Genomic DNA, 25,920 nt, shown 5'->3' with positions numbered 1-25,920 from the left:
ATTAGGAGTTTCAGGAATGAACATTAGCACTTTTCTCTCCACCAGGCAGCATGGAGGGGAACTTTGCCACATCAAGCAGAGATTTTAAGGTCTCAAAGCCATGCTCTCACTGTCCCTGGAGGATTCAATCAAAGTAACTGGAGATTCCCATTCTATGTTGATTGCCTAGGAGAACTGAAACACAGTGGTTATCTCAAATACACCCTAGTGGCTCAAAATGCCTTAAAACAATAGCCTCCATATTCCTGAGAAATTGGGCTGTATTTTGTATGGCTGTAATACTCATTATCTTCAGGGCATAAACAAGTGAAGGGCAATGGTTTCTGGAGACTACTCGTCTGTATTCCACAGAAATCTGTTTTGTGCAGATGACTCTCAGATTGGTTTTCATGCCAACCAGTGGTAGTCCGGGGATTCTTTTGCTTTGTTTTGTTTTAAGACATTCAAACAGCCCAGTTCTCAGTATTTTTATAGTGTTCAAGGCACAACAGACTGGCATCAGTCCAAGTGTGGCACTTGTGTCAACTGAACTTAACTAGATTTGCTGTGCAGTTTAGAACTCACATTGCTTTGCGTGTAAGAGTCCTGTTTAAGATTTTAAGCATATCCACTTGTAAGTCTTCGTTCTTTTACATCAGTTTGCCTCACGCCTACAAACATTTTAAAAACTGTGCGTGTTCCTTTGTCTTAATCTTGTTGATGACAAAGCCAAAACTATTTCGTACCTTGAACACTTTGATCTGGCAGCTTGCAGAATGCAAGTGTTCTGTGTATTCACCATTTTCGTTCTGTTTAAAGGTGTCGATTTGCACCCGGAAGGGTACCCCTTTCTCTCCTCCATGTTTTCGTGGAGTAAATTCTGTGCTGATACAATGTACCTGGCAAAACAAAAGCTGTGCTCATCTCTGGAGACAGTATGAAGCTGCAAAAATCTAAATCTTAGACTCTCTGAACTTAGAGACTACCAGAACATGAGGTTTTGGCTCCACCCTAGAAACTAAAAGGGCGGAGGAGTTGAAAGTGTTTTCACTTCTATTCCTCAGGACAAAACACTTACAAAAACAAGGAGCCTGGAAAGAAATAGTGCATAAGGAAAAGCATCCTTTGATTTAATTTAAATCCCACATATGCATTAAAAACAGATACTTGGTATTTGGGTTTAGAAATACTCATGAGAAAGGCAAGCGAGCAAAACTAACAGGTTGTGAACAGTTTCCCCAAGACAAAGCCCATGCTTGGAAAGCAGTATCAGTGTTTTACATGTGGATTTTCCCTAGCTGTGATAATGGACCTTTCCCCAAAGCTAGGCTGGACTAGCAAGTACCGTACAAACTACACACGCTGAGTTTGAATATTATCACCTTTCCCCTCATGTCCCGTCTACTTTAAGATCCCAGGTCACTGTAAGATATCTCACTATTGCATTTACTGCAAGAATATAACTTGTTTCTTACCTGAATGAATGCTGAGGCTCTCTTTGACGGATCCCACAGAAATTCAACTGTGTTCAACTGAGTTGGGCTGGCCCTGGGATCCAAGATACCAACTGACAGTGGAATATCTGTAGAAGAAAACCCCTAAAATTTTAAAAATATTAAATTGAAGAAGAGAAAGCATTTTCATACAATTATAAGATGCATGTGAAAAGCCAAGCCACTAATGACACATCTATTTGGGACCTACGCTGCTATCATCTCCTTCCCACCCAAAGACATATATAGGTTTCCTAAGAAAGCAAGGTGTAAAGTACCCACACATGCACACACATACCACACAATTCAGCACCCAGCTTACAAACACTGCACAGGAACGATAGTGAAATACTCTCACCTATATCAAGGATGCGGTCCCCAGGCCGACTCCACCTCCAGCCCTCTAGTTGCTGATGTTCTGTATACTGCAGGCGTCGATCGTGGAAAACTACACGAATTATGCTCTGTTAAAAGAAAATAGCAAGATGAACAAAGTGATCTAGAGGCATTTCTCTCAAGATGACTTTGGTTTTCCAGTGCAGAAGCAAAAGGAAGTTGATCTGTTCCTCCTACAAGTTTCTCACCCCCATTCACGAGGAGAGCAAAAGGTCCCCCTAAGAGATCCATCACCACATTTGTCAAATTCTTAAGGGACCACTGAGTGAGAGAGGAACACTCCTTCTCTCCTCACAGGGCATGTGTATACTACAAAACACAGCCCTGTACAATTTTCTGGGATTTGGTCTGGAAGCACTATAACTATGTCCACCTTATTTTAGGTTTCACATCACGGGAACATCACTATACTGCTTCCACACCCATTATGGTTCACATGTGGGGTATATTTAATGAATCTGTATATGCCCCAGCCCCAGTTTTTCCTACTCTGATTAACAAACGTGAAAGCCAGCTCATCTGTCGCTGCACCAAAGGAGCTGACATCCCCAGACACCTTGTCAGTGGGAATAAAACTTGATTACAGCTATTAATGGCCAGTCATTGATGTTGGATTTGACCCAGTGTAGTTAAATGAGCAAAGAATACGAAAGTTTCTGGGGCCTGTAAAGATGCAGCCATATCAATAACTGGCAACAAAAAGCTGGAATAAGGGCAATTCTCAGTACAAAGCCAAAAAGTAACACTAATATATGCATTTGTATATTCCAAGTGCTGCGCTAGCAATAATGAGCCCTCAGCTCCCAGTTTCTGAAGTCCATGCTCCTACTGGGGACTTCCATACCAAATGAGAGTGAGCAATTTTTGCCAATGAACCTGAGAAAGGCCCAAATCAAATCCTAGCTCCAAGAAGAAAGCAAGCCACAGTGGGAACACCTGCAAAATCGGAATCCAAATCCACATGCTCCCTGAAACGGGCCAAAAGACAGATATGGAACTGCCTGAACTTGGAAAATATTTGAAATCCAGACTGGAATCCAAATTTTGCAATTGGTCTCCACTTCGCAAAAGATATCCTGAGGCAGAACAGCCAAGAATTTGGGAGAGGAAGGCTTGAAGGTTGGATCCAGAACCAAGATCTGGATCCAAGTTTTGAATTTGAACTGTTTTGGAAAAAAGACTATCCCCAGAACCAAACAACCAAGAACTCAGGATCATATTCAGTATGTTGAGAATTAAATCTATTACCAAAGTAAACTGGAGCTATGCGGAATCGCTGTGGCAGAATGATGTAACACCAGGGTCCTCCTTGTGACATGTACTTCAACACAGACATGTTGCTTGGGTTACTTGGGAGACAAGTCTGTCTCTCAGTAGTTTTGACCATGTGCATCTTTGAACTTTGGGATTCCCCTGAACCCAATATTCACAGTGAAACTCTGGGGTCATGATCACAATGAAAATAAAGGTTCCCCTGAAGCCTTGTAAAGACAACTGCACAGTCCCACGAAACTCTAGCACTTAGAAGTAATTCCATCAGCCCTGCTCCCATTAAAAACAATGGCAAAGTATTTTCCATTGTCTCAGTGCGAGCAAGGTCAGGCCCTTCATTAGAGGCTGTATGTAGTAGCAGGAAGAAAAGAAATCTATATTTCTCCTTACCTTTACATATTTTGTGTTTAAATCTTGAAACTCTCCCAATTTCCTATTCTCAAGTAGACGGATTTCATAAGACTGACCTAGAGTTTAAGGAAACATTTCCAAGGTGTTTAATATGTTGTAGCAATGAGAGAGTCATGCTGGCATTTATGTGGCTAATAAAGTATACGTTTGATCAGGGAAAGCTCATTTCTGATAACATAATGCGTTTGTCCCAGTCATTGAGTAGGCACTAAACACATCAGAAATCTGAGGGGAAGATTTGTCTTTTGGCTGTTAAAAGCACTCACTCAGACATTGATCATAGTCTGTGCTACAGAGGTCTGGTCACCTTTCAGGAAGTCACCAAGGTTTTCCAGACCTTTGTTCCCCCTTGTCAACTGGCTGTAGCAGCATTTGTGTATCCCTTACACTTAAGCTAAGGTTGTGTGAAGAGCTCCAGGCACAAAGGTTTAGGCACTACACTGTCAAGACGACCAATTTGGGCCAAATCTAACCCTCTTCAGGGAGCAGCCAGGTCAGTAAGGCTTTTCAGTAAACAACAAAAAAACAAACAAACAAACAAAAAAAAGTTCCATAAGACCTTGAAAGTGGCCTTCCAGTACACAAACATTACTTCAGACACTAGCATAGAACCAACAACAGGTATCACAATATGTACAAGGATCACTTCCTGTTATGGGGAGGAATTCAGATGCAAACACCCCACTACCAACAACAACCTTTGTAAAAAGGATTTAGCCAATTCATTAGAATTTAAATAAATGGTTTATGAAATAACATCTCTTGGATCATCTCCAAGGCTGAGAGTAGACAAAGACATTGGTCCCAATACTTCAAGTACAGATAGCTAAGAGAGCACAAAAGCTTGTTGTATAAGAACAGCTCTGTAAAGTAAACCTACAGCAGGTACACAGGCAAGACAGGAACATTATGATTAATGGAGTATATGTATACCTAATAGCCAGTTTTTACTAGTTCATCTTGCCTCTCCCTTTTACTGAAAAAACGTACAGGTAGAACAAGGCAGGCACCAGAAGGAAAATCAGTTTGGATATTCTGGCTCAACCAGTATCTCCTCAGAACTGGCCTGGTGGAAAACTGCAAAGCAGATGTATCTCCTTCTAAGCAGTTGCTACCAGCAGAAACAAAAAAATGTTACATTTCTGGATCTGGATCATGAAACAGAAGACTTATGACAGCAGATGTGTCAGAAGGGCACTGCATTTCAGTCAGATTCCCCCTTGGGAATCCCAGCTCTTCCGGTTGCCCATGTAAGTGGAGACTATATCACTAAAGCACAGTGATAATTGTGCTTATTCAGCTGGCTGGGGGAAAAAAAGAACAAGAGGACCATACTGAAACCTCAAATGTTTGCACAACACTCCTTCCGATGTCAACAGGACTCTGCAAACAGGAAATGACCCTTGAATCCAACAACTGACTTACAGGGTTGGGGAGAGGGGAGAAGTATCAACTTTAGCACTTGAAACATGCACAGATCTTAATGCATTTCTTTGCATAATAATAAACCAAAATAAAAACAGTGTCCACAAAAGCAGACTTTGTAAAACACAGTCTTGAACTGAGATCCTTCACACTTTAACTCACGGGACACTCTAATATTCCTGCTGATCCAGGTTAGTATTACTCACTCAGCAATTTTATGCGAGGTGTACTTATCTCCCCACGTAATCAATACTGTTGCATTAGAGTAGAAAAGACCAGGATCAGGTTGACAAAGTCGGTCATAGTTATCTATGTTGCTTATAATTGATAATTCAATGTTCAGACTGAAGCAGATTTTTGCAAAGCCATTTGAAGTACTTGGCCACTTCAATGGCTCAGACTGGAAATAGATTTCATCAGCAACAGAGAGTGATACAGTTCATTGTGCCAAATGAATTTATTCATGCACAGACAAAATTTCAGCATCGTGTTTTAAAAATTCTCCTCCCTAAAACTTCTTTCAGAAAATTCATTGTATAAGAATTGCTCTGTGGCTAATGTTACTCCATAATTCACTGCTGCACTACAGAAAGGGACAGGGTTCAGATACTTGTGCTTTTATAGTACTATGCTGTTTGGGTTATGATTTTTCTTGGAAAATACCTCCCAAACCTTGTTTACCTTATGTTTTCTACCATCACAGCAAAGCTCCTGAAATGATGAATGACAATGCCAATCTCGTAATTTTAAAAACTGCAGAAAACAACCCTAAAGAATCAGTACTTGGATGATGGAGAAGACGACCTCTTTGTTAAACAAGGGGGGAAATAGCGAGCTAGTCGAAGAAAACTAAACTCTCACTGACTTCAAGGAGGGCTAAGAAGTCACTAAAGGCTCTGATATGCAGATCATCTACAAACTGTGCATCACTGACTCCAGATCGAATATGCATAGATTGACAATTTTCTGCTCAAACTAAATCAGTAACAGATCTTTCTGTTAATCAGGCATTTAAATCTGCAAAGTAATGCAGTTGCAAAAGTGTGACTAAAATAAACCCTACTTCCAGTTCCCAGAACAGACTGCAACTGGCAAAGCCCAAAATATACAGCTGAAAAATAAGAGTTCCCCTATGACAGGTTTTCCCATCTGTCACCTTCATTAATACAGATTTTACTAAATATTTCGAAGTCAAAGCTTGGTGGCAAAGCTTAAGACAGACAGAGGGCACTGATTCTAAGGCTTGTTGCAATGATTCGATCAAACAATCTGACTTTGACCAGGGCATGGGCTAGTCCCCCACTGACAAGGGTTTAATGCCCACTGGGATTTGGCCTGACTAGCAGAGCTCCTAGCAGGAAGAGCTCAAAGAAAACATCTGTGGCAATGGAGAGCAGCAGTGGCAGTTTCACAGCAGTCCCCTTTACAGGATACTATTCAACATTGCTCAGCATTAATCTTAAACCCAGTGTTAAAGGCCAACTGAAATTCTTCCTTGCCGTCAACATCTGCTATAGCTGCACCACCAGCAGCAACATGGGTTCAAGACAGCCCCAAACTTGGTGACCCATTTGGTTTCAGGTCACGTTATAATATTGGACTCATACATACACGGGTACCTAAAGCCTGGCATCACACTCTCCATCACTACTTGATATAAAGAGGACATTTTGCAAGCAGATCTTCCAGCATAGCTAAGGCGAGAGCAGAATCCTGTCCCATCTGCCTGTTTGACTCGGTGGTCTCCTTATGCAGAACTTGCCACAACCCTTCTTCCCTACCTCCAGCAGGGAACAAAAGAGTAATAAATATCTGAATAACCACATTAAATTCCTAAAATGCCATTTGTCTCCCAGCTTCACCGAAAGCTTCAGGGGCACCAATAAAAACCTGGGTGGGTAATGATACACTGTAATTTGTATTTTGAAGAAACAGTCCCTGAGTAACAGCAAATTTATGCAATCACCTCTCAGGCCAGAGTATGAGTAACTCTGCTTTACAAACAAGAGTGGTATCCAGCAAAATGGTAATCACCCAGGTCCACGGACTTCCTGCTTAGTGATTCATAACACAATTGCATCTATCTTAAAAAGGATTTATAGACTGTTTACTTTTTAGACTTTTATTGTCTTTGGCAATTAATGCACATTAAACGCACAAATGGCCACTTGTTAGTTTTGGTAGCCAGCAATTTGCCACAGATGGCAAATAATTTAGTTCAACAAAAGAATACTTTCACATGCTCAAAAGGTACAAGCCATAACAATTCAAGTAATTTCCATTGCTGGAATTCAGTCAACCATCAGTAATTCTGAGCAACTTCTGATTTTAAAAGATTATTATTATCTTAAAGTCTAACTTACATTTTGTTCAAAGACTATTCATTAAACACAACCACAATAAACAGTTTTCATTTCTGTTGTAGTGTTGCATTTCAAGGGCAACTTACGCCATATGCTATGTGGCCTTTTTACACAATACATTGATATGATACGCTGATCTCCAATTAGGATACTGATGTTCCAGATCAGTATACCAATGCATAAGGCCTTACCTAACTAGCCAAGTAGTTGGCTTGTCTTTCCAGCAATTAAACCCCAATCTCATACTAAAAAATTGCAATGGATAGAAAAAGATAACTGAGGGTCCTCTTTCTCAGAATGGATCCACACAGCGCTAGACAAAACCAGCCTGGAAACTGTTTGATTATTAAGCTAAGTTGACCAATAAAAATTCCATTTAGCAACTTTATGTGGACATCCTAAATAGCGCACAGATAAAGGCGAAAGAATGTTGACAGTTGAATGCAGCACGCAGAAGGTGGAGAGCGGGGGGGGGGGGGGGGGAAAGGACCCAAGCACACCCAGCAGACAGGAGGATCACCTTTCAAACAGCCAGATGCAACTATTCAGGGCATCAAGCATTCACAAAGATTTTTCTGACACAGAAGATTGATGAAACCACCATGTAAACAGACAAGAGTGACAGAACTGGCATCTGATTTTGCATGTTTGGCTGCCCACACCTTTTTAGCCAGAGAAAAGGCAAAAATAAAACTTATCACAAGATTTGCCAAGGTGGCTCATACACGGACACTCACAGGACAAGTAGCAAAGCCAGAACCCTCCCTTCCTGGCCATTCTACAGTTACCTCCTGCAGCCTCATTTGACAAGATGCAGCAGGAGATGTTCATCTACTGGATATTACTAATTCACCAGCTACACAGTAGGCCTCCCTGAAAGCTCTCACTGCACTAGGAGCATGGAAATCATGCAAAGGACAAACTGTGGGGCAGGAAATGCTAAACAAATACAAGAGTATTCATTCTGACATGCCAGATCAATTGTCCGTCTTGCCTCGTATCTCATCCCCAACAGTAGCTGTTTTTTAAGGATTTAGGGATGGAGCAGAAGAAACACGGAGTGACTACAGTGAGTCCTTTCCTGGCCATGATCTCCCAGTTTCTGGTATTCATTGTCCAAGGAATGCTTAGGCTGTCCCCATATCAAGCTGCGCAGTCATCACCAATGGACACAGACTCCTCTTTTGGATGAACTTCAGAACTTGCTTATACTCTGGCAGTAAGCACCACAATTTAAACATGCCCCACTTTAGTATTTGCAATCTGACCCATCCCTACACTTACCTCCACCCTGTTTCCCTTTGCAGCAAAGCTACTTTGGCTCAATTGTGCTTAGGTATCCAATAAAATCCAATACCGAAGCCACAAAAAAGTCCGTATCCACCCTGCTTGCCATTACCACCAAGGTAGCAAGGCTGTAGGAACATAAAAAAATCAATTCAACTACTATTCTACTGACTCTACTCCCACACCACAGAGCTGCACTGTCATCATGTCTCTTCCAATATTTCTCCTCCTTTTACAACCCACTCCCATCTCTGGGGAAGGGCTGTCTCCTCCTTTCTCTTTCTCTGCCTCTTTCTTGTGGGATAGACAAACACATGTCTAGCAGCCAAGCTCAATGGAGGAAAAGCTCAGCTCATTTACTGCATGAACATTTGCCTGAGCCCTTGTCTTCACAGACTTTTGAAGACAGTCCATTTTACAGTGGCGACACTTCATAGCTAACAGTAATTTCATTTACAGTAATTTCCACTCAAAAAAGTATATTTAATTCCTTCAAGACTACAGTCTGACTTTGAATTATGGACTCAAAATCAGCCAGCAGACACAGAAATACTTTCAGCTGCTAAGTTCACCATGGGCACTTGCTCTTCTCTTGCGTACACCTCCCCCCAGTGTGGTATAGGTTTTGACTTTTAGTACAAATTCCCTGGCAAAGGAATGACAGACTTCTGATGGAAAGCTGAAAGCCTACCTACCCTGTGAAAATAACTTCTTCCTGTATTTCCACTTCCACAGCTTGCACTTGAAATACCCAGGATGATCTGGCTCATGTCTGTCCAGCTCAAAATATCTCAGCCTCCTCAGTGTAAGTAAAAAATACCAGCTCTTTCTAGTCTCAACCTGTTCTGAGTCAATTTGGACAAGTTTTATAGCTCTGCAAGAGTAAATGTATGTGTAATATTTACTTGAGTTTCAGATAACTAAGAAAAATGGTCCTTAGGTGAGGGTGCTAAAGAGGGGATGCAGAAGAGCTCAGTACTACTCTTGACTCAATTGCCCTCAGGTTCCTCCACCACATTACTGCAGTGATAAACCAGGAGAAAGGAAGCCACATTCCTGTATCTGGCTGCTCAGATAAGTTCATCCAGGACAGGGATAGCCTTATGAAGACTGCATGCTACCTGACATGCAGGCTGCTGTGCTTCTCCAAGTTTAAGACCTAAGCAATACGGAGGCCTGGGGGAAAGTAAGGTCCTCTTTCCTCTGACCCACTAGCCCACTATGCCAATCATTTGAGGGAGTCCATTCAGAGACATGTGGTATTTGTAAAATTCCAGTTGCCCAAAAATCTTTTTCATCATCTGATCAGTATTCAGACCTCTGATACAGAGGTGTGGCAAAAAGCTCAAGCAGTGTTACAGAAAAAAATAGTGTTGCTGGGCTTCTTTTTCAAAAGAATTACACTTTCTTCTCCTGAGAGCTAAACTCTTCTAAACCCGCAGTGATGTAGTCTTGCCCACAACACCTCAATTCTGATGAGGCATCCAGCACCAAAGTCCTTCATTTGGCTAAGAAGGCCCCAAAAAACACAAGTCAGTGCCTGCTACACAGCAGGTAAAGAGATGTGATTGACAGTTTTCCCATCAAACCACACTGTACCTTTGAGACACAACAAATGTGACACCAAGCTAGGACTAGCGGAATGTCATTGCTCAAATACTCGCTGCCTACCTTCAGGAACATGTAATAAACACATGGTAAGAAGAAAAGCAAAAGACAGGGGCCTTTTCCAGGCTCTCTGCAGGTAAGATGATATACATTACTCCTATAAAAACAGCTGATCATGTCAGAATGCAGTATTTTCCAAGTTTCTTATTGGTATCTAAAATGTGATCTTTAGGACACTGCAAGTTACAAAGAGCTAACTGAAAAAAATCCATATCCTCTCTGACTAATACATTGATACAGACATGAAATGTTGCAGAAACATAGGCAAAAAAATACTAATAGAATTATAAGCATTTCAAAGAAGATAAAGAAACGGAGAATGTTAAAAAAAAAAAAAAAAAAACGTGGCATGAAATATTAGAAAAAAGACCTTGCTGGTATTTTCTTTCTTCTCCCTACACTCCAGGCAACTTCTGAGCTTCCTTACACTTCCTTCCTTTACAAATACTGAAGATTTATGGAAGCAGGAGAACAAAATGCAGTCTAGGGGCTTCCAGTGGGAGTTGCGTACAGGGTAGAATCCATCAAGTTCACATTCCTATTTGAATTTCATCCAGAGGCTAACAACAGAAATCAAGAAGTGATTACAAAAAGAATAGAAAACAGACTCTTAGTTAGAAGACAGCTGAGATTCTAGATTCCTAGGGACAAAAGAAGTTAGATGCTCTACTCATGCAGAGGTACCACGTCAGCTGAAGCAAGATTCATAGTGAGCTTAGGGATGGTGTGGTTTGGAGACAGAATTGTTTATCCCAGGCTGCCAAGTGAAGACAGAGCTGCCAAACATACAGGAAAATTGCTGCTAGCACAATTAATGGCCTCACCTAAATATGAAAACCTATTCAGAGGTGTCCTCAAAGTCAGGTAAGAATCAAATTCCTTCTCCAAAGATGAAGAGGTACCATCAGAAAAACCAAAAATTCCAAACAGCAAGTCTCAGCAAGGAAAAAGACAAGCCAGCTTTGTTACCCATTTCTTGAAGCTATCTAAAACCAGGAGCAGATGGAAAAGGGATCAAGGAGCAGTAGGGCACCCCACAATAATCAGGAACCAAGGGTAGCATAGGTGGATAGTCACCAGTAAGCACCTAGTGTTCACACCCTCACACAAAGTCATTTTTGTGCCCAAGATCTCAGATAACTGTAGAGCCCACGTTCACATGGGAAAGCCACAGGCAGCAGAGACCCTTGGAATACCATTAGCCTGTCAGTCATGGCAGACATTATTAGGAAAAGAGGCAATTCTCAGTATGGGACAAAGCAAAAATATCCCTGCAAATAGAGCTATAATTAAACCAGAAGCACACCCAGTCAGAGCTGGTCACTCAGCCTTCTCTACACTTCATTTAGGCAAATAGTTGTTCCAGGAAAACTACAGTCAGACAGTTGTGACCCCATAAAAACTCAATTACGTATGAGTTAACGTCAATACAAAACAGCTTTTTTTCATTTACTGTAAATCTCAGTGTTTAAAACTAGGTTCTTTGGCTGGATTTGAACTTCAGACTTTAAGAGAGGCAAAGGTTCTCTTTTGCCTTCTTCTGTTATAACTAATTTCATCTCCTACCCAAGTAATTAGCAATCAGCTTCAAAATGTCTTCTTCAGTTGCTCATTGCCTTGTGCTTTCTGTGCCTTTCATTGCAAGAGAAAGCAGAACACATCTGTAGTGAGCTGAGGCAGGACAACAGCTAGCAGATTTTAAATACAGCAGTTTCAAGCATACCAGTTTATGCAAACCCATCTTGAGTCTGCAGGCAATACACGTCTTTGCATCTGAGGACTTAGATATGGGGCTTTCATTCAGCAGTGGTATAGATGCAAATTAAATCCATTTTTGCTTCACAAGGCATCTGTTGCTTATATACCACTACAGCAATGCTCTCAATATCATTGCAGGTCTTGGATGCTAGTGATTTTCTCTCGTGGTTTGAGTTTTTGGCTTGTTTGTTTTCTGAGCTGTCTAGGACTGGCCATAAAGATAACTCTTGGAAGACACTGTAAAGCAGAGATGGCCAGGCTTCTCTAACCCTAACAAGCTGTATACTAAAATCCTCACATGGCTGAGAACCACAAGGCACATATCACAGATTTGGGGAGCTGAACAGAGCCCAGGAAAACTTTACAGCAGGTAATGGCTGGTTATTGTGAAATGTCATTGGTGGGGCAGGGCTGGGTTTGCCACACAGCTGTCTCCCAGTGACCCACTGCCATCAGCTTTAACAATCCTCTGTTCAGAGCAGTTCAGATCTCTGGCTCTGAGTCAACCCAATGCTGATCATGAAACAAGATCATGACTTGACTAGCTCACAATCCACATGTGGCTCTAGAGCTACAAGCTGATCTTCTTAGGGGAATAACATTTGCTGTGGGTTTTTTTTTTGTTTTGTTTTGTTTTAAAGAATAATTTTACTTCCTCACATTTACTAGCATTCTGGTTTACTATACAGTGCTTGCCTCCTCCGCATTCCTCCTAGTGCAATTTCTGGAACCACCTTCATTGCTCCCATTTCTGTCAGCATTTGAAACTAGTTTCAACCAGCCATGGTCAAACCACACCCCATATGCAGATCATGGAATACGCAACTGCATAAAGACCTCTTGCTAAAGCAGTGGTTTCTAATATAGTTGCTGGTTGATTGTTTGTCCGAAAATCCCTATCCACAAGAGACACTGAAATAGTGCTAAAAGGCAGGCAAGTTCCAAAAACGTTAGAAGATGTTTGTGCTGCAGACTTCTGGACAGTGTAGCTCTGTCAACAGATGCTATCCCTGACCACAGAAGCAATGCCAGCAGTGGTCCAAAAGTGTCCTCGTAAGGACACAGGACTTTTACCAGCTTCATGGACTAAAGGGGGAGTGGTTTTAAGACACTAGTATTAATACATATTAACATGTCTATACTTTGTCCTGTCAGGGGAGTAATCCTACTAAGGTCCAGTAAAGCTCCCTTAATGTAGGAACTGCCTTAAGGATTAGCAAACTAAGACCACGTTCAATTCAGGCTAATGCGGTGCTAGCTCCAGTTTCCTAAAGAATGCAAAAAGGCAGGGGGGGGAGAGACCAGGAAAGACAAGTACGAGTCACTCTGGAACTCAAGCTAAGGGTTTGACTTTACTTAGTTGATTTACAGGTTCATTCTAGAGTTGCAGCCACTGAGTATTCAGGGTTTCAAACTTGAGCAGACAAGCTTGGGAGCCTGCCACTGCTGGATAACCCCAAGTCAACTTAGCACAAGAGAGAAACTCACTTCCTCATATTCCTTCAAAAATGCTTTGTCTACCCTTTGCTGAACACACAGGCCACTCCTGTTCACAAATCCTTTTGGATTTCTCCTTCACATTCATGGACACAAGTCCAGGCCAAAGGCCTCTTCTTCCTCAACACTGCTAAGGATCTTCTTGGGTCTGTCCACCAAAAAACAAGCCTCATTAGAAGTCAACATGCACCACAGGACTGAGGTCCTCTCCCAGCTGTGAAAGAACCCAGCCACTAGATTGCTCTTCTTTCCAGCCAGTTGTATGAAACCCTCTCGCATTTTGGTGGAATCTCCTCACTATAATCTCTCCAAAAGAATCTCTCCTTTCTTATGTGCTGTTCTGTACATGGAATATCCACTCACCAGCCACTGTTGAACTAATCACATGTAGAGGCGAGAGTGAGTGTTTCAAGGCAGGGAACATAACCGTTTCCCAGGGACAAAAGGTCAGCTATCAAATGCTAAAAAGCTTGATTCAGGAATGCATGTTCAGACAGCAAGTGGCAAGAGTCACCTAACCAAACAGCCAGGAAGCAACCACCAAAAATCCTATCCTCATGATTTAGGTAAGTAATTGAACTGGATGTAAATTGCTTTGTCAGATAGGGATAGCCACTTTTAATTTGTGGCTGTGTTGCTACGAGTTAGCTCTCACCAACTGAGAAAGGGCAAAGGGACATACATTAATGAAGTTACCCATTTGCTAAGGTAATCTGACTCAAAATTCAAGCCCAGCAGGAAGAAAGGAAATTTTGTGCAGAGTATTTGACTAGACCATGGTAAGTGCAGAAGGAGGGTAAGGTACAAAAGGTGCCCCTTTGCCTATAGACAGCATAAGGCAGTAAGTTGCAGGGAATGGTCTAAACCTCTTCATGAGATGGCTACAGCAGTATACACTGGTCACAGCATGCTGGAGTCAACCAGTTCTTCACCCACTCAGTTCTTCTGCCATGTCACGATTATGGCATGCTAGAATAGCTCCTGATGCCTGGGCTGCCTTGAGGTTCCCTTCATGTACCTCATCAAGCATAGCTTAAGGCTTAAAATCAAGGCTACAGTACAAGACAAGCTCCTTAACAGCTATGCAAACCATGGAGAGCACATGAAAAGAAACCATCATTTTTAAAGCAGGCCTCACATAATTCTACTAATGTGATGAATTTTCTGACAGTTGGAGCCTTTAATTTAAAGCCTATCTTTCAATAAGATGTGCTCTAGCTCAGCTGACACAGTGTGGCAGTGCCTGAGAGGCATTCCCTGGCTTGTGTAGAACAGGTCATATTAAACACTTGTAGTATTTCCCCCCTCCTCTCTCTCTAAAGCCAGAGGGAAGTGCTTATGCAGCAGGTACCTATTGAGACTCTATATGGCTCAGGAATCAAAAGTGATTCCCACAGAGATATTTTTCTGAAACAAAGAGAATTTGACTCAAACACTTTTTGTTTTAAAACAGACACATGTCCTGCTTTTTATTCCAGAAGGTCAATGCATGAGGAACACACTTTTGTCACAGATGTCATTAAAAAAAGACTGTTTATAAATACCTTTCATGTAGAAGTTGATAAACATAAGCTCCAAGCAAAATGGGTGGTTACCTGCCAATTCATAAGGACTCTGTGCTGGGATTGCAAGGCAAACATAAAACCTCCTCAATCCTGACCACAGCTGGTTAAAATCAGTTCCCAATATCCTCTTATCTTCATCTCTGTAATTATGCTCAAAGAACACATAAGCTTCTAACCATACACTTTATATGTATGGAAGCAGACTCTAGTGCTTTTTTCCTAGCTAGCACAGACAAGGGATTTTGGCCTAAGGGCTATAGTATATAGCATACCTACAAGGCCAGATGAATTTAGAACCAAGCCCTACCCTTGCTATTGGAAAGAGTAAATGTTGGGAGCAGGAGCGAGAGCTGCCAGTATATATTCTGAAGCAACCTACTAACCTGCCAGAATTATGAAGAATAGCTTTTAAAGTAGGGTAACTGCAAGATCTCAAGAGAGAAAGAAGGAAAAATAAAGTCTACACACAGGGAGTCCAGTATTTAAGCAGTACATTGAATTTCAAGAGGATCTCAAAGAAGCCCAGAGGATCTCGGTGTAAGGAGGAAGATACATTGCTTGAGAGTTTAAAGGAATAAGCAGGGGATGTTACTGAGAAGGCAGCAGGCAGATGTGAAGCTCCTGCCAAAAAGAAAATAGAGCAGGAACAGTGTAAGCCTTTAAACCACCAGAAGATACACCACCTTTTACCACTAATCACCCCAAAGACTGCAAGAAAAAGGTGGTATTGCTGGTTCCATGCACCATGGAAAGAGAACAGCTGTTGAGAGACTCCACTTTCCCCCCACCCACCCAAGCCCCTTCCCAACTTCGTCCCATTGCATGGCTCCCGACAGCCTCATCCCTGCTTCATTCTTCCAGGCCCATCTGGCCTTGTGCTCTCCAGGACACATTTTGCAAGGGCATATCCCCACCTTCCCCCTTAAGAACTTCTCAAAATTTTCATCCTATGAGGGATGAAAGACAGATGCAGAAGATGCCTGAGAACTGGTGGTCTGCCAAGTAAGACAGTACTGTGTTGAAATGCAGCAGGAGACCACTCCTGTGACAGTACGCAGGAGAAAGAGAAACACAACACTGCCTACCATGCAAAGGTGGTAACAGTCTTGCTTTGCATAGGAAAACCTAGATTGCTCTAGTGACAGAACTCTAATAAGCTTGAACTCACAGCACTGTGTGGGGACTTGTACCGTTTTTGTCCTTCCAAGTTAAGAAAGAAGACACTGTTTGAAAGATGCTATAGTATTTGGCAGACTTCTTTTCACAACAGAAGTTCTCTTACTCTGAAATAGGATAGAATTTCATGTTTCACAAAAAGTTCATCCCATCTCATCCTTGATACACCCTTAATCACTTCCTTGGGTTTCCTGTATTTGGATGGATAATTTGGGAATATGCAATCACAAAAATCAACTGTCTGTTGATCTGTGAGACATTAGTGCCAGATTAGGTGACACAACACATCTGGCTCCTTGGATAGAGTATGTAGCACTAGGCTGATCTTTCTGGTGGGGCTTTGCTGGATCTACCTACGAGCAACCTACCTACTAGCAGATCCAGCAGCCAACTGCACCTGAGGCCACAGCGCCCAAGGGAAGTCAGGGCTGCGCTTTGTACAATCACTGAAAGAGAAATCTAGCCACAGAGACACCTGAGTGAGCTTTACACTCAGTGCACAAAGCTCGAAGAGCTAGTGCAGCAACCTGAAGCAGGAGAAGACATCAGTAATAAAAGGCAGACAGCCTTCAGCTTGCTGCTGGGCTAATGCCCTTGTTTATAACCTGACAGAAAATAAATGTAGTAAGTTATAGCACCATCTGCACTTGCAGAAGTCTGATCCTTCCAGGACCCATGTGCAGGAGTGCTGAAAAGCAATGGCCAAATTCCAAACACAGATGTGTGCGCATACAAATTTTGCCAGAAGGATAAAAAAGCCTAGAGAAACATGCAATGCTTGCTTATCTAGGAGTGAAAATTAGCTTATGAGGTCAGCTATGGAGAACCTTGCTACAGTGAACCCCAGCAACTTGTCAACTTACACAGTCAGTGGAGAAGAGCCATGCCAGCCAGCAGGAGCAATGTCATGCTCCACACAGACCACCAAGGAGACATCATGCACTTGCTAGCTTATCCTCTGGTATTCCCCCCAGCAAAGCCAGGAGACTTCCAATGTTGAGCCCAGCCCAAAGCCTGCCAATCTGCTAAACTTATCTGGTCATTTAAGATGAAGGTAGGAGGCTGCATTTTAAATTTTCAGAGATTAAGCCAGCACCTGGCCACAGGGAACTGTGTATGCTTTTAGTCAATAATTAACTCAATGAAACTTCATCCTTCTGTATCAGCTGACAATCTGGCCTATAAATATGAAAAACTAAAGATTCTTCCTTTCCTCCATCCCCCTCCCACCTCTGTCCCTCTTTACCCCTTCCCACTGCCCTCCCAGTGAGGCATAAGAATGGGATTCAATCACTCTTTCTCTAGTGAATCATTCCCAGGAAATACACCTTCCTTCAGTGAGTACAAACCCTACCTTGATTGAGGTAGGTCAGGGTTTCTTCATGCAGTTTCACCGCAGGTGACGTAGCTGTGCAGAGAACATACTGAAATGGAGGCAGTTTGGCTTCATTCTCAGGAGACAACTGTGGTTCTTCCTGCTTGAAGATCGGCAGTGCAAGGACATCACTGAAACATACAATTCACGCACATTTAGTTACAAAGACTTTATGGAACAATTTGGGCTTGATTCTCTTGATCCGAGATAATGGAGATGGTCTCTGGAGAAAGTTAGTTATGACAGCTAAAGAAGAATTTGGACTGTATAATGTATTAATGCAATTTCTGCATCTGGGATGTCAGCACTAGACACAAAAGAACACCAGCATTTGCAAAATAGAAATTTGTTAGGAATTAGAACATTTTAAAAAACATAAATCAGATCTAAGTTTTAGTTAATCAGTCTTCCCAATTAGGGAAAAACAAACAAACAAACAAACCACAGCTACCAAAAATAGATTCTCCTTCCTTGTGGAAATACATTTCTTAAAGTGTTCTCAGGTTTTCAGACAAAAATCTATCAGAAGAAACAAAAGCGGGCACTCCATTTTGACACCTGAATGCAGATTAGTTAAAGGTCTGCAATCAGCAGCAAACAGCAAACAGTCCTGGTGTAAACAGGAGCTGCTTGGGTACATCATAGCATGAATTGCTGGATTACTTGACTCAAGGTCTTTTTGTACCCTAACAAATCTGGTCCTGAGGAATCATACAGCTCTTAACATGGGATCAGAATACTTTCATAAATGCATCCACAAGTGCTCATAAGCAGCTTCACTAGGGGTTATGCACACTCCCAATTCTGACCTCCTTTACAACACTTTAATGCAGACCTCCCTGTTGACATACAGTTAAGCTGATGCCAACTCACACTTATCATCAAACAAAACAGATATTATCTAGCCTGAGTGCAAAACAAAGTAAGAAAGAAAAGAGATATCAGGAATAAGCATCCTTATCTTAACAAGTCTAATGCTTAAAAATCCCATTAGCCTTTCTGATGTCTCTAACACCTCTGGTTGTTGTGTCCACTTAAAGTGTTAATATCCTTCCAAGTCAGGAAGATTATGCTGAACACAAAAACTGTTCAGACTAAATAAGCAGAGATTTCTTTTTCTTCTTCATTTCTTCCAGATGCATGAAGACACTTAACAGAGTGTCTTAACAGAGGGTACAGAGACTCCAGTTCTGCTCCTTTCAGTAATGCCCATACACAAAAGCTTTTAAGAAAAAAAAACTATCTAGGAACATACCAATGTGTACTGGCATGCTCCCTATGGTAAGGGCACTAGGAATTTTTCCTTGCCTGTTCAGTTAATGATCCACTCTGTGTTCACTTGTAACACCCACAACCTTGAAGACTACCCAGGTCATCAGTAAAGTGGTGCAGCAGTTTACAGTAAACTCTTGGAAGGGCCTAGTTTGAACACAGATACTCCTACTTATGGAGAAATAAAGCCAGAGAGCAAGCCATCCCACTTCAGATACAGGCAGAAAAGAAATACCCAACTCCGTTTCCATGCTCTCTTCCAACCACACCCCCACCATCAACTTGGACGCATCTAGCCCCATTTGCTTACTGGCATTACTGACATAATCATAGCTCTTGTCTAACTGCAGCCCTAGTGTTTCCCCCCTCCTCTCTTAGGGATGATGATTTACTACAATAATGAACTGACAGAAATGCCTCCAGTAGATTTCTAAAATAGATATCATTTCTCTAAACACACAGAGAATCTTATACTCACTCCCTCACCCTAATGCCACCATTTGTTCTTAACTCATTCATCTGCACAATGCTACTGGAATGCATGTTGATTTACCGAAGAAAATAGATTAAAAAACTCTGCAGTCTAAAAACCTGTTCTGTAAAGATAAATAGTATACAGTGTGCAAAATCTGGCCCACCATTTACACAAAATGTGAGGAATTCATACACCTATTCGGCTGAAATAGTGGAGAAATTTAGGCATGAAGTCAAAATTCAAATATCACATTCCACTTCAGGCTCCTGACATCCATATATTTTGCTGAAACAGCTGTTTGATAGTTGATGACTAAGTTCTGAGGCATCTGTAATTTGGTTTCTGGAAGATTTAACCATATTCAAGAACTGATAAAGCTGCACAAGTAAATCACCTTTTTATTCCTATAGCTTTTAAGCCAGGGCCAGTGGAATCTGAGGCTTTACATCAAGCCCTTATGAAATATTTCAACTTCTTAGAAGTATTCGGAACATAGAAAGATTTGGACAACAGGACGAGGCTTAAAAGAAGTTGTAACTAAAAACTATATAACTATAAATATTTAAGACACAGCAACATTTGTTCAACTGTATTCGCTCAAGAGTTGCGAAGCAAGTTTTGGGAAAAGTAGTTTGTTTTTATAATCTTTCCCACCCTTTAAAAAGGGAGGGGGGGGGATCTCAACACTCTTCCCAGTTTCACCTTTCAGCTTTACAGTCCTTGTCTTAACCAAGTGTGAGTCCACTTACCTGGGGAAGGGAGAAAGTTAGTTGAAATAGATGGTTCCACCAGCTAGCAGAACAAAGAGTGAAATACATAGCACGTTTCCATAGAGATGCATGAAGATTTGCCAAGGTTCCACCTGTGCAAAATTTTTTCTGTAATATTCTACTGCAGTAACTACAAATACCCATGGTAAATGCACCACAGTGAGGTATGGCAGAATTTATATGAGACCTCAGATACGCACAAAGCCTTTTACATACACAAAGCATAAATGATAAAAGTTTTTCCAATAGCTACTTCAAGTATTGTCCTATTTCTGCTACTTCCATTCTGTCACTACAGGTGAGAACAGAAAACCTTCAGAAAGTCTCAACTCAGCAGAAAAATGCCCTATACTAGAAACATGCCTTGACATATTCGCATGCAGAGTGAATTGGCCAGAATTAGAAGCCTCTAGAAAAAACAAGGGTTTTATTCCACTGACCTTTACTGCAACACCTGAGGCCATGGCTTAACACTGCCATAAATCTCGCTTCAGAGCTTTTAGTCCAGATCAAAAATGCCACGGTCACAGGAGCAGAGGCTCATTGAAGTTTTAAGTTTATTCCAGGAAGAGTGACAGGTTAACATCATAGGGGCAGCCTGCCTGCCAGCTCAGGTATCATTTATCCCCTCACAGCCAGCATAAAGTCAGCACCAAACCCACACAAATACTCTAATGCATTTTCTGGCCAATTCAAAGGAAGTTGGATTGCAGGCTCAAGTCTGAACCAGGCTTGATCTTGTAGCACTGAGATGAGGTAAATCTACAATGTTAATGAAACAACTTGAGCATCATTAACTTGCTCTCTGAACCCTGTGACTGTACACACAAGTACCTGCACTAAGGCTGATGTGCTGCCACCCTTCTCGCTATCCTCAACTAAGCGGCTTGGCAAGCGTCATGCAAGAGAGGACAACAGTTTTTCCACGTGCACACTGCTAAAATACTGGGGCAGAGGAAGGAGGTGAAACACACTGTATGAAGAAGTAGAGAAGCTGTAGGGAAGCAATTCTTCAACTGGAAAAAGATTCCTCTGCAAATACATGGATAGGGAACAGGAAGAGTTAAGATTACATGTCCCATTGAAAGGAAAGTTTTATCTGTGTTTGAAGTGCTCTGCGGGGCAAACTTGATGTTCTCTCAGCAGTTGTTATTTGGGGGGTATGTTCTGAAAGCAGGGTTGTCTGGTCAGAGCCAGATTCTCCGCTGCTGTAATTCAGTGGATGCATACTTCAACCAGGCAGCAACAACTAACAACAGCTGGGAGCTCAGCCAAAAACACACCAAAAAAAAAAAAAAAAAAAGGAAAAAAGGAAAAGAAAAAAGAAAAAAGCACTCAGCAAAGAAGGAAACTCCCAAAGTTGTCTGCTTTGTTGTCTTTTGGAGGGAGGAAATATGGGTTTGCACTACACATGTTACAGGCTATTGTTTAACAGCCCTTGTGCTTAAATTAGGCACATTTAATTAAATGCAACTCTGCAAGAGCAGGAAAAATCTGGTTTAGACAAGTCCAAAAAGTGAAATTAAGAGTTTTCTTTTTTTTAACCCAACATCCCAAAAAGACAAAAACCCAGTCCTGAGAAAACTGGGTGCCTTCTCAATTTGCGAGCAGTCGCTCTCCACGGTTTTGACAGCACTGCACAAGTAGTACACCTCCCTTCGAACTACGTTGCCCAAGCCCCCTTCTACAGACAGAAACCATTAAAAGTGATAGAGTAAAATTCAGTTACTAGGCAGTTTCAAAAAAAAAAAAAAAAGAGAGAGAGAGAGAGAGAAAAGGAAAAAAACACCCTCATCGCTCAGAAGAGGCATTCTCCGACAAGCAGGACCTTTCTCAAGCCGAGCCAGCCCGGCTCTCGGCGCCGGGACCGCGCTCCCCCCGCAAGGAGACGGTTTCCCGTCAGGGACGCACGTTTCACCCCGGAGCTGCGCCGCCAAACACAGCTCCGGGGCGACGCTTCGCCCCCATGTTGTGGGGGTGGGGGGGAATCGAGCGGCACCCGCGGGGGTTCGCGCCGCGCGGGCGGCAGCGAGCTGAGCTTCGGGGCGGGCTCGTGCAGGACTCACCGCAGGTAGCTGCCGGTCGAGTGCTGGTTGTAATGCTCCGGCTGCGTGTGCCAAAACAGCATCTTGGCTCGGGGGAGCCCGGCGGGGAGGCGGCCCCGATCCCCGCGCGCAGTCCCTGGGGGCGGCTGGCAGGGGCAAGGCAGGGGGGGGCGGCCAGCCGGGCTGCCGACCCCGAGGCACGGCGGACACCGCTGCGGCCAGCTGTAGCGGCGGCCCCGGCTGCTCCCGCCGCTTTTATGGCCCGGCCCCGGCGGCCGCGGGTTGGCTGCGCCGGGGCGCTGGAGCCGTGCCGAGCCCTCCTCCGGGCCGCTCCTCCTTCGCCGCCGCCGTCGCCCCGGGGGCGCAGGTGGCAGCGGCCCGCCCCGCCGCCCTGCGGCGCCCGCCAGGCAGAAGGGGCCCGGCGAAGCCCACCGCGGGCCCCCGCGGCGGAGGGAAGGGCTTCACAGCCCCGCGCTGCCATCGCTCCGGGGGGCCAGGGCGCCATCTTCTCCCGCGCGCCCCGCAGCTCCCCATCGCACCCCTGGGGGGAAGGGCGCCATCTCGCGCACCCCGAGCCCAGCCTGCTGCCCTGAAGGGAAGGCGGCTATGCTGTGTGCCCTGGGGCAGGCGTTGCTTCCCTAAGGGCCAGGCTGCCACATCCCAGCAGCCATTGCCCCATGAGGCAGCCATTGCCTCCCTGAGGGCAGGGCCGCCATTTTGTGTGCCCCAGGGCAGCCATTGCCCCCCTAAGGGCAAGACCGCCATTTTGTGTGCCCGAGGGCAGCCATTGCCCCCCTGAGGGCAAGGCCGCTCTTTTGTGTGCCCCAGGGCAGCCATTGCCCCCCTAAGGGCAAGACCGCCATTTTGTGTGCCCGAGGACAGCCATTGCCCCCCTGAGGGCAAGGCCGCCATTTTGTGTGCCCCAGGGCAGCCATTTCCCACCTGAGGGCAAGGCCGCCATTTCACATGCCTCAAAGCTGTGCTAGTGCTCCACCCACACATACTTAGCGCAGGGGAAATCTGCCCTCTCTTCCCCTGAGCAAGAGATGTTACTGTAAAATGCCTTGCCCCAGGAAAAAAATGTTAAGACAGTCGGCATCACGGGGTCACAGTTACCAACGATACACTACTACATGTGCCGTACTGGTGTCCGTCAGCAGATAGTGCACAAGGTTTGACTTAAAATAACCTATATGCACAAAACACTAGCACCTACCAACTAGTAAAAGTAACAGCTAGACTTCAACGGATCCTGGCTTCATTCATACAAAGCGAGAGAGAAACCTTAAAAAAACAGAGTTGGCAAGAAAAGCTCCGTGAATTGGTTGTGTCCTGATATGTAGTCTGTCCTCCAAATTGCAAATATTTTTAAAAGTGAGTCTCTTCACATCATGCCATGGGGACATTCTGGCTGCCCCGATTGACGTCAGTGAGGGTTGAGTATGAAATCACTGTTCAAATTCCTTTAATGTGTCTATTTTTTTAATTAAGGACATCTGATTATTTTAACTCTCTGCTGTCTGTCTTGTATGCTAACCTTCATTTTAAGTGGAATTTTATTTCGTAGGGTTGCTTTTCAGGTGGGGGAGTGAGAGAGAAAGTAATTTGCCTAAGGATGCAAAGCAGGACAGTTTCAGAAATTAAACTCACCCTCAAGCTGTTACCTCTACCGCAGTGTGCCCAAAGGTCTTCTGTCCTCCTCATCCAACTCCCCATTTAATAAGTAGAATTTCTTCACCATTTTAAATTCAAAATCCTTATCCTCATCTACAAGGCTGTCTGTATCCCATCATTGTCCCTACTTCCTGCTCTTAGCACATCATGTAATCCCATGAATTTTTCTCACTCTGATAGTTTGGAGAGGGGGAGAAAAGGGAAGGTTCGCTATTTTATCATGTTCTAATGTCTGTCCACCAGCAGAAACAGAAAACGGAAACCCTTAATTACTCTGAATCATTAAAAATCTTCCAGTCCATTTTGCAGGAAAACACTTCCTACCCTCAAGCTTCCGGGTCAGATTTCAACACAGAAAAGTGCTGTTTACTCACAAAACTTTCTTATAATGTCTATATTATAATAGCACTTACAGAACATCATTAGGTTGAGTCCAAGAGTGTTAAATGCTAATAACTAGACTTGGCATTTCACTTTCCAGATACATCACAGTTTGAAGAACGAGGTAATCTGACAGGTAATCAAGTAGCTTCATAAAGCTAATAACGAGTCTTAAAGTTTTTAAAAGGTTTACTTTTACGTACTAATCACTCTTGGTTTCAGTCTAAGAAATAGTACAAATGAATGTGCCTTTAATGTAGTTTGTCTTTCCTTTGTTACTATACTGCTATACAAACGCCGCCTTCTTTCAAAGCAAAATGGCTCAAGTTATGTTGTAACTTTTTTATATTCTTAAAAATATTTAGCTCTGTTCATACAACTTCTGAGCAAGAGCAGCTGTTCAGACCTCAATTGAGCAAAGTGTCTAAATATAGCTCTTGGGCAGAGAAACAAGACAAAGTTTGCTGAGATGTCCAAGGACTTCTATAAACAGTAAATATCCTTCTGCAATTCTGAGTATATTGCTGCACTGACTGGAGAAATACGTAGTTGAATGTAAGAGTAGATAACCGTACTGTGCAAAATGAAGTATCCAGTCGAGTCTGGCACGTCAGTATTTTCTTTATAATCCCTCTAGAAAGTAAATACATTGGAATGCAATGAGTTTAAAATAATCCCATTTATTTCCTCTCTATTCCATTGCTAAATGTAGAAAATAGAGTTGGTAATTAATTTTACAGAGACTGTCCCAGCACCTCTGACTTTTAAATCTACTTGCCTCTATCGTCTCTTTGTTAGCCAAATTAGCTGAAAAAGGAAGACATCTTTGTTCTTCATCTCTCTCTCGTGAAATAAATCTCAGGACTCTTCTAAACTAAATTCTGCTCTCCTTCCAGTATGGAAGCCTGCATCATAGCACTAAATACCGTCTCCTAATTTTCAAAATCCACCACATCCTACAGACCATGTCTTTCCCTCTGTGGTTCCCTTTATCACCCAGTAACTTCTGTTCCTCTTTCCCTAACACAGTCTCTCAGTAAAGCAATCTCTTCCATCACACTTTCTCATCACTGTGCTGCTCATTTGCAGATGAAAGGATTTGAGGGTTTTTTTTGACAAAATTTCTAATAGAGGTAATATTGTAAAGGACTGTGGGATACATTTCGTGTGACAGAGTATTTTAAAAACAGGTATCTTTTCCTGTGGACATTTGTGCCTGGAAAAGAACAACCATGCCAGTTCGTTTAAACTCCTATAAAGAGGAACAAACATTTTTAAGTACATAATTCCTTTTGATTAAAAAAGAATTGTTAATAGATAATAGTTTTTTGTAGGCTTTTTTTGCACACAGGTTGTTCTGCTGCTTTACTAGTCGTTATAATCTCCTTACATGAGCACTGAGCTGAAAATATGTATACCCTTGATCTGGTTCATTGTAGGTCAAGAGGTTTAGATCATTTCTGAGTACCCTGAGCCAAGCCAGTAGATGTAGTATTGAAGTGACCAAGATGCAATCATATATTCTGTTCCCTTCTCCCTTTGGCAAAGACTGCGTACCCTCTAGGGATGTGAGGGTGGGAGCATTATAAACTTACAGACTTGGTGAAGTAAAAATTCAGATTGACAAATCCGAATCTC

The 25,920-nt window shown here is 42.8% G+C and overlaps 1 protein-coding gene across 1 annotated transcript in view; it reads right to left on the bottom strand.

The window, feature by feature from the left end:
- TFCP2L1 (transcription factor CP2 like 1) overlaps nt 1–22,391 on the bottom strand; it is a 33,319-nt gene extending 10,928 nt beyond the window's left edge. The window contains exons 1-6 of the mRNA XM_062578653.1: nt 22,249–22,391; nt 17,645–17,796; nt 3,531–3,607; nt 1,831–1,936; nt 1,455–1,561; nt 726–878 (exon numbers count right to left, since the gene is read on the bottom strand). Coding sequence (XP_062434637.1) covers nt 726–878; nt 1,455–1,561; nt 1,831–1,936; nt 3,531–3,607; nt 17,645–17,796; nt 22,249–22,310 — 657 coding nt within the window. The 5' untranslated portion in view covers nt 22,311–22,391. The remainder of the gene's footprint in view (nt 1–725; nt 879–1,454; nt 1,562–1,830; nt 1,937–3,530; nt 3,608–17,644; nt 17,797–22,248) is intronic.
- Nucleotides 22,392–25,920: the final 3,529 nt, after the last annotated feature.

This window comes from Rhea pennata, chromosome 6, assembly GCF_028389875.1.
Source record: "Rhea pennata isolate bPtePen1 chromosome 6, bPtePen1.pri, whole genome shotgun sequence".
Taxonomy (NCBI): domain Eukaryota; kingdom Metazoa; phylum Chordata; class Aves; order Rheiformes; family Rheidae; genus Rhea; species Rhea pennata.
The sequence above is the reverse complement of the archived record's forward strand: the minus strand, read 5'-3'. Positions and strand labels throughout refer to the sequence as shown.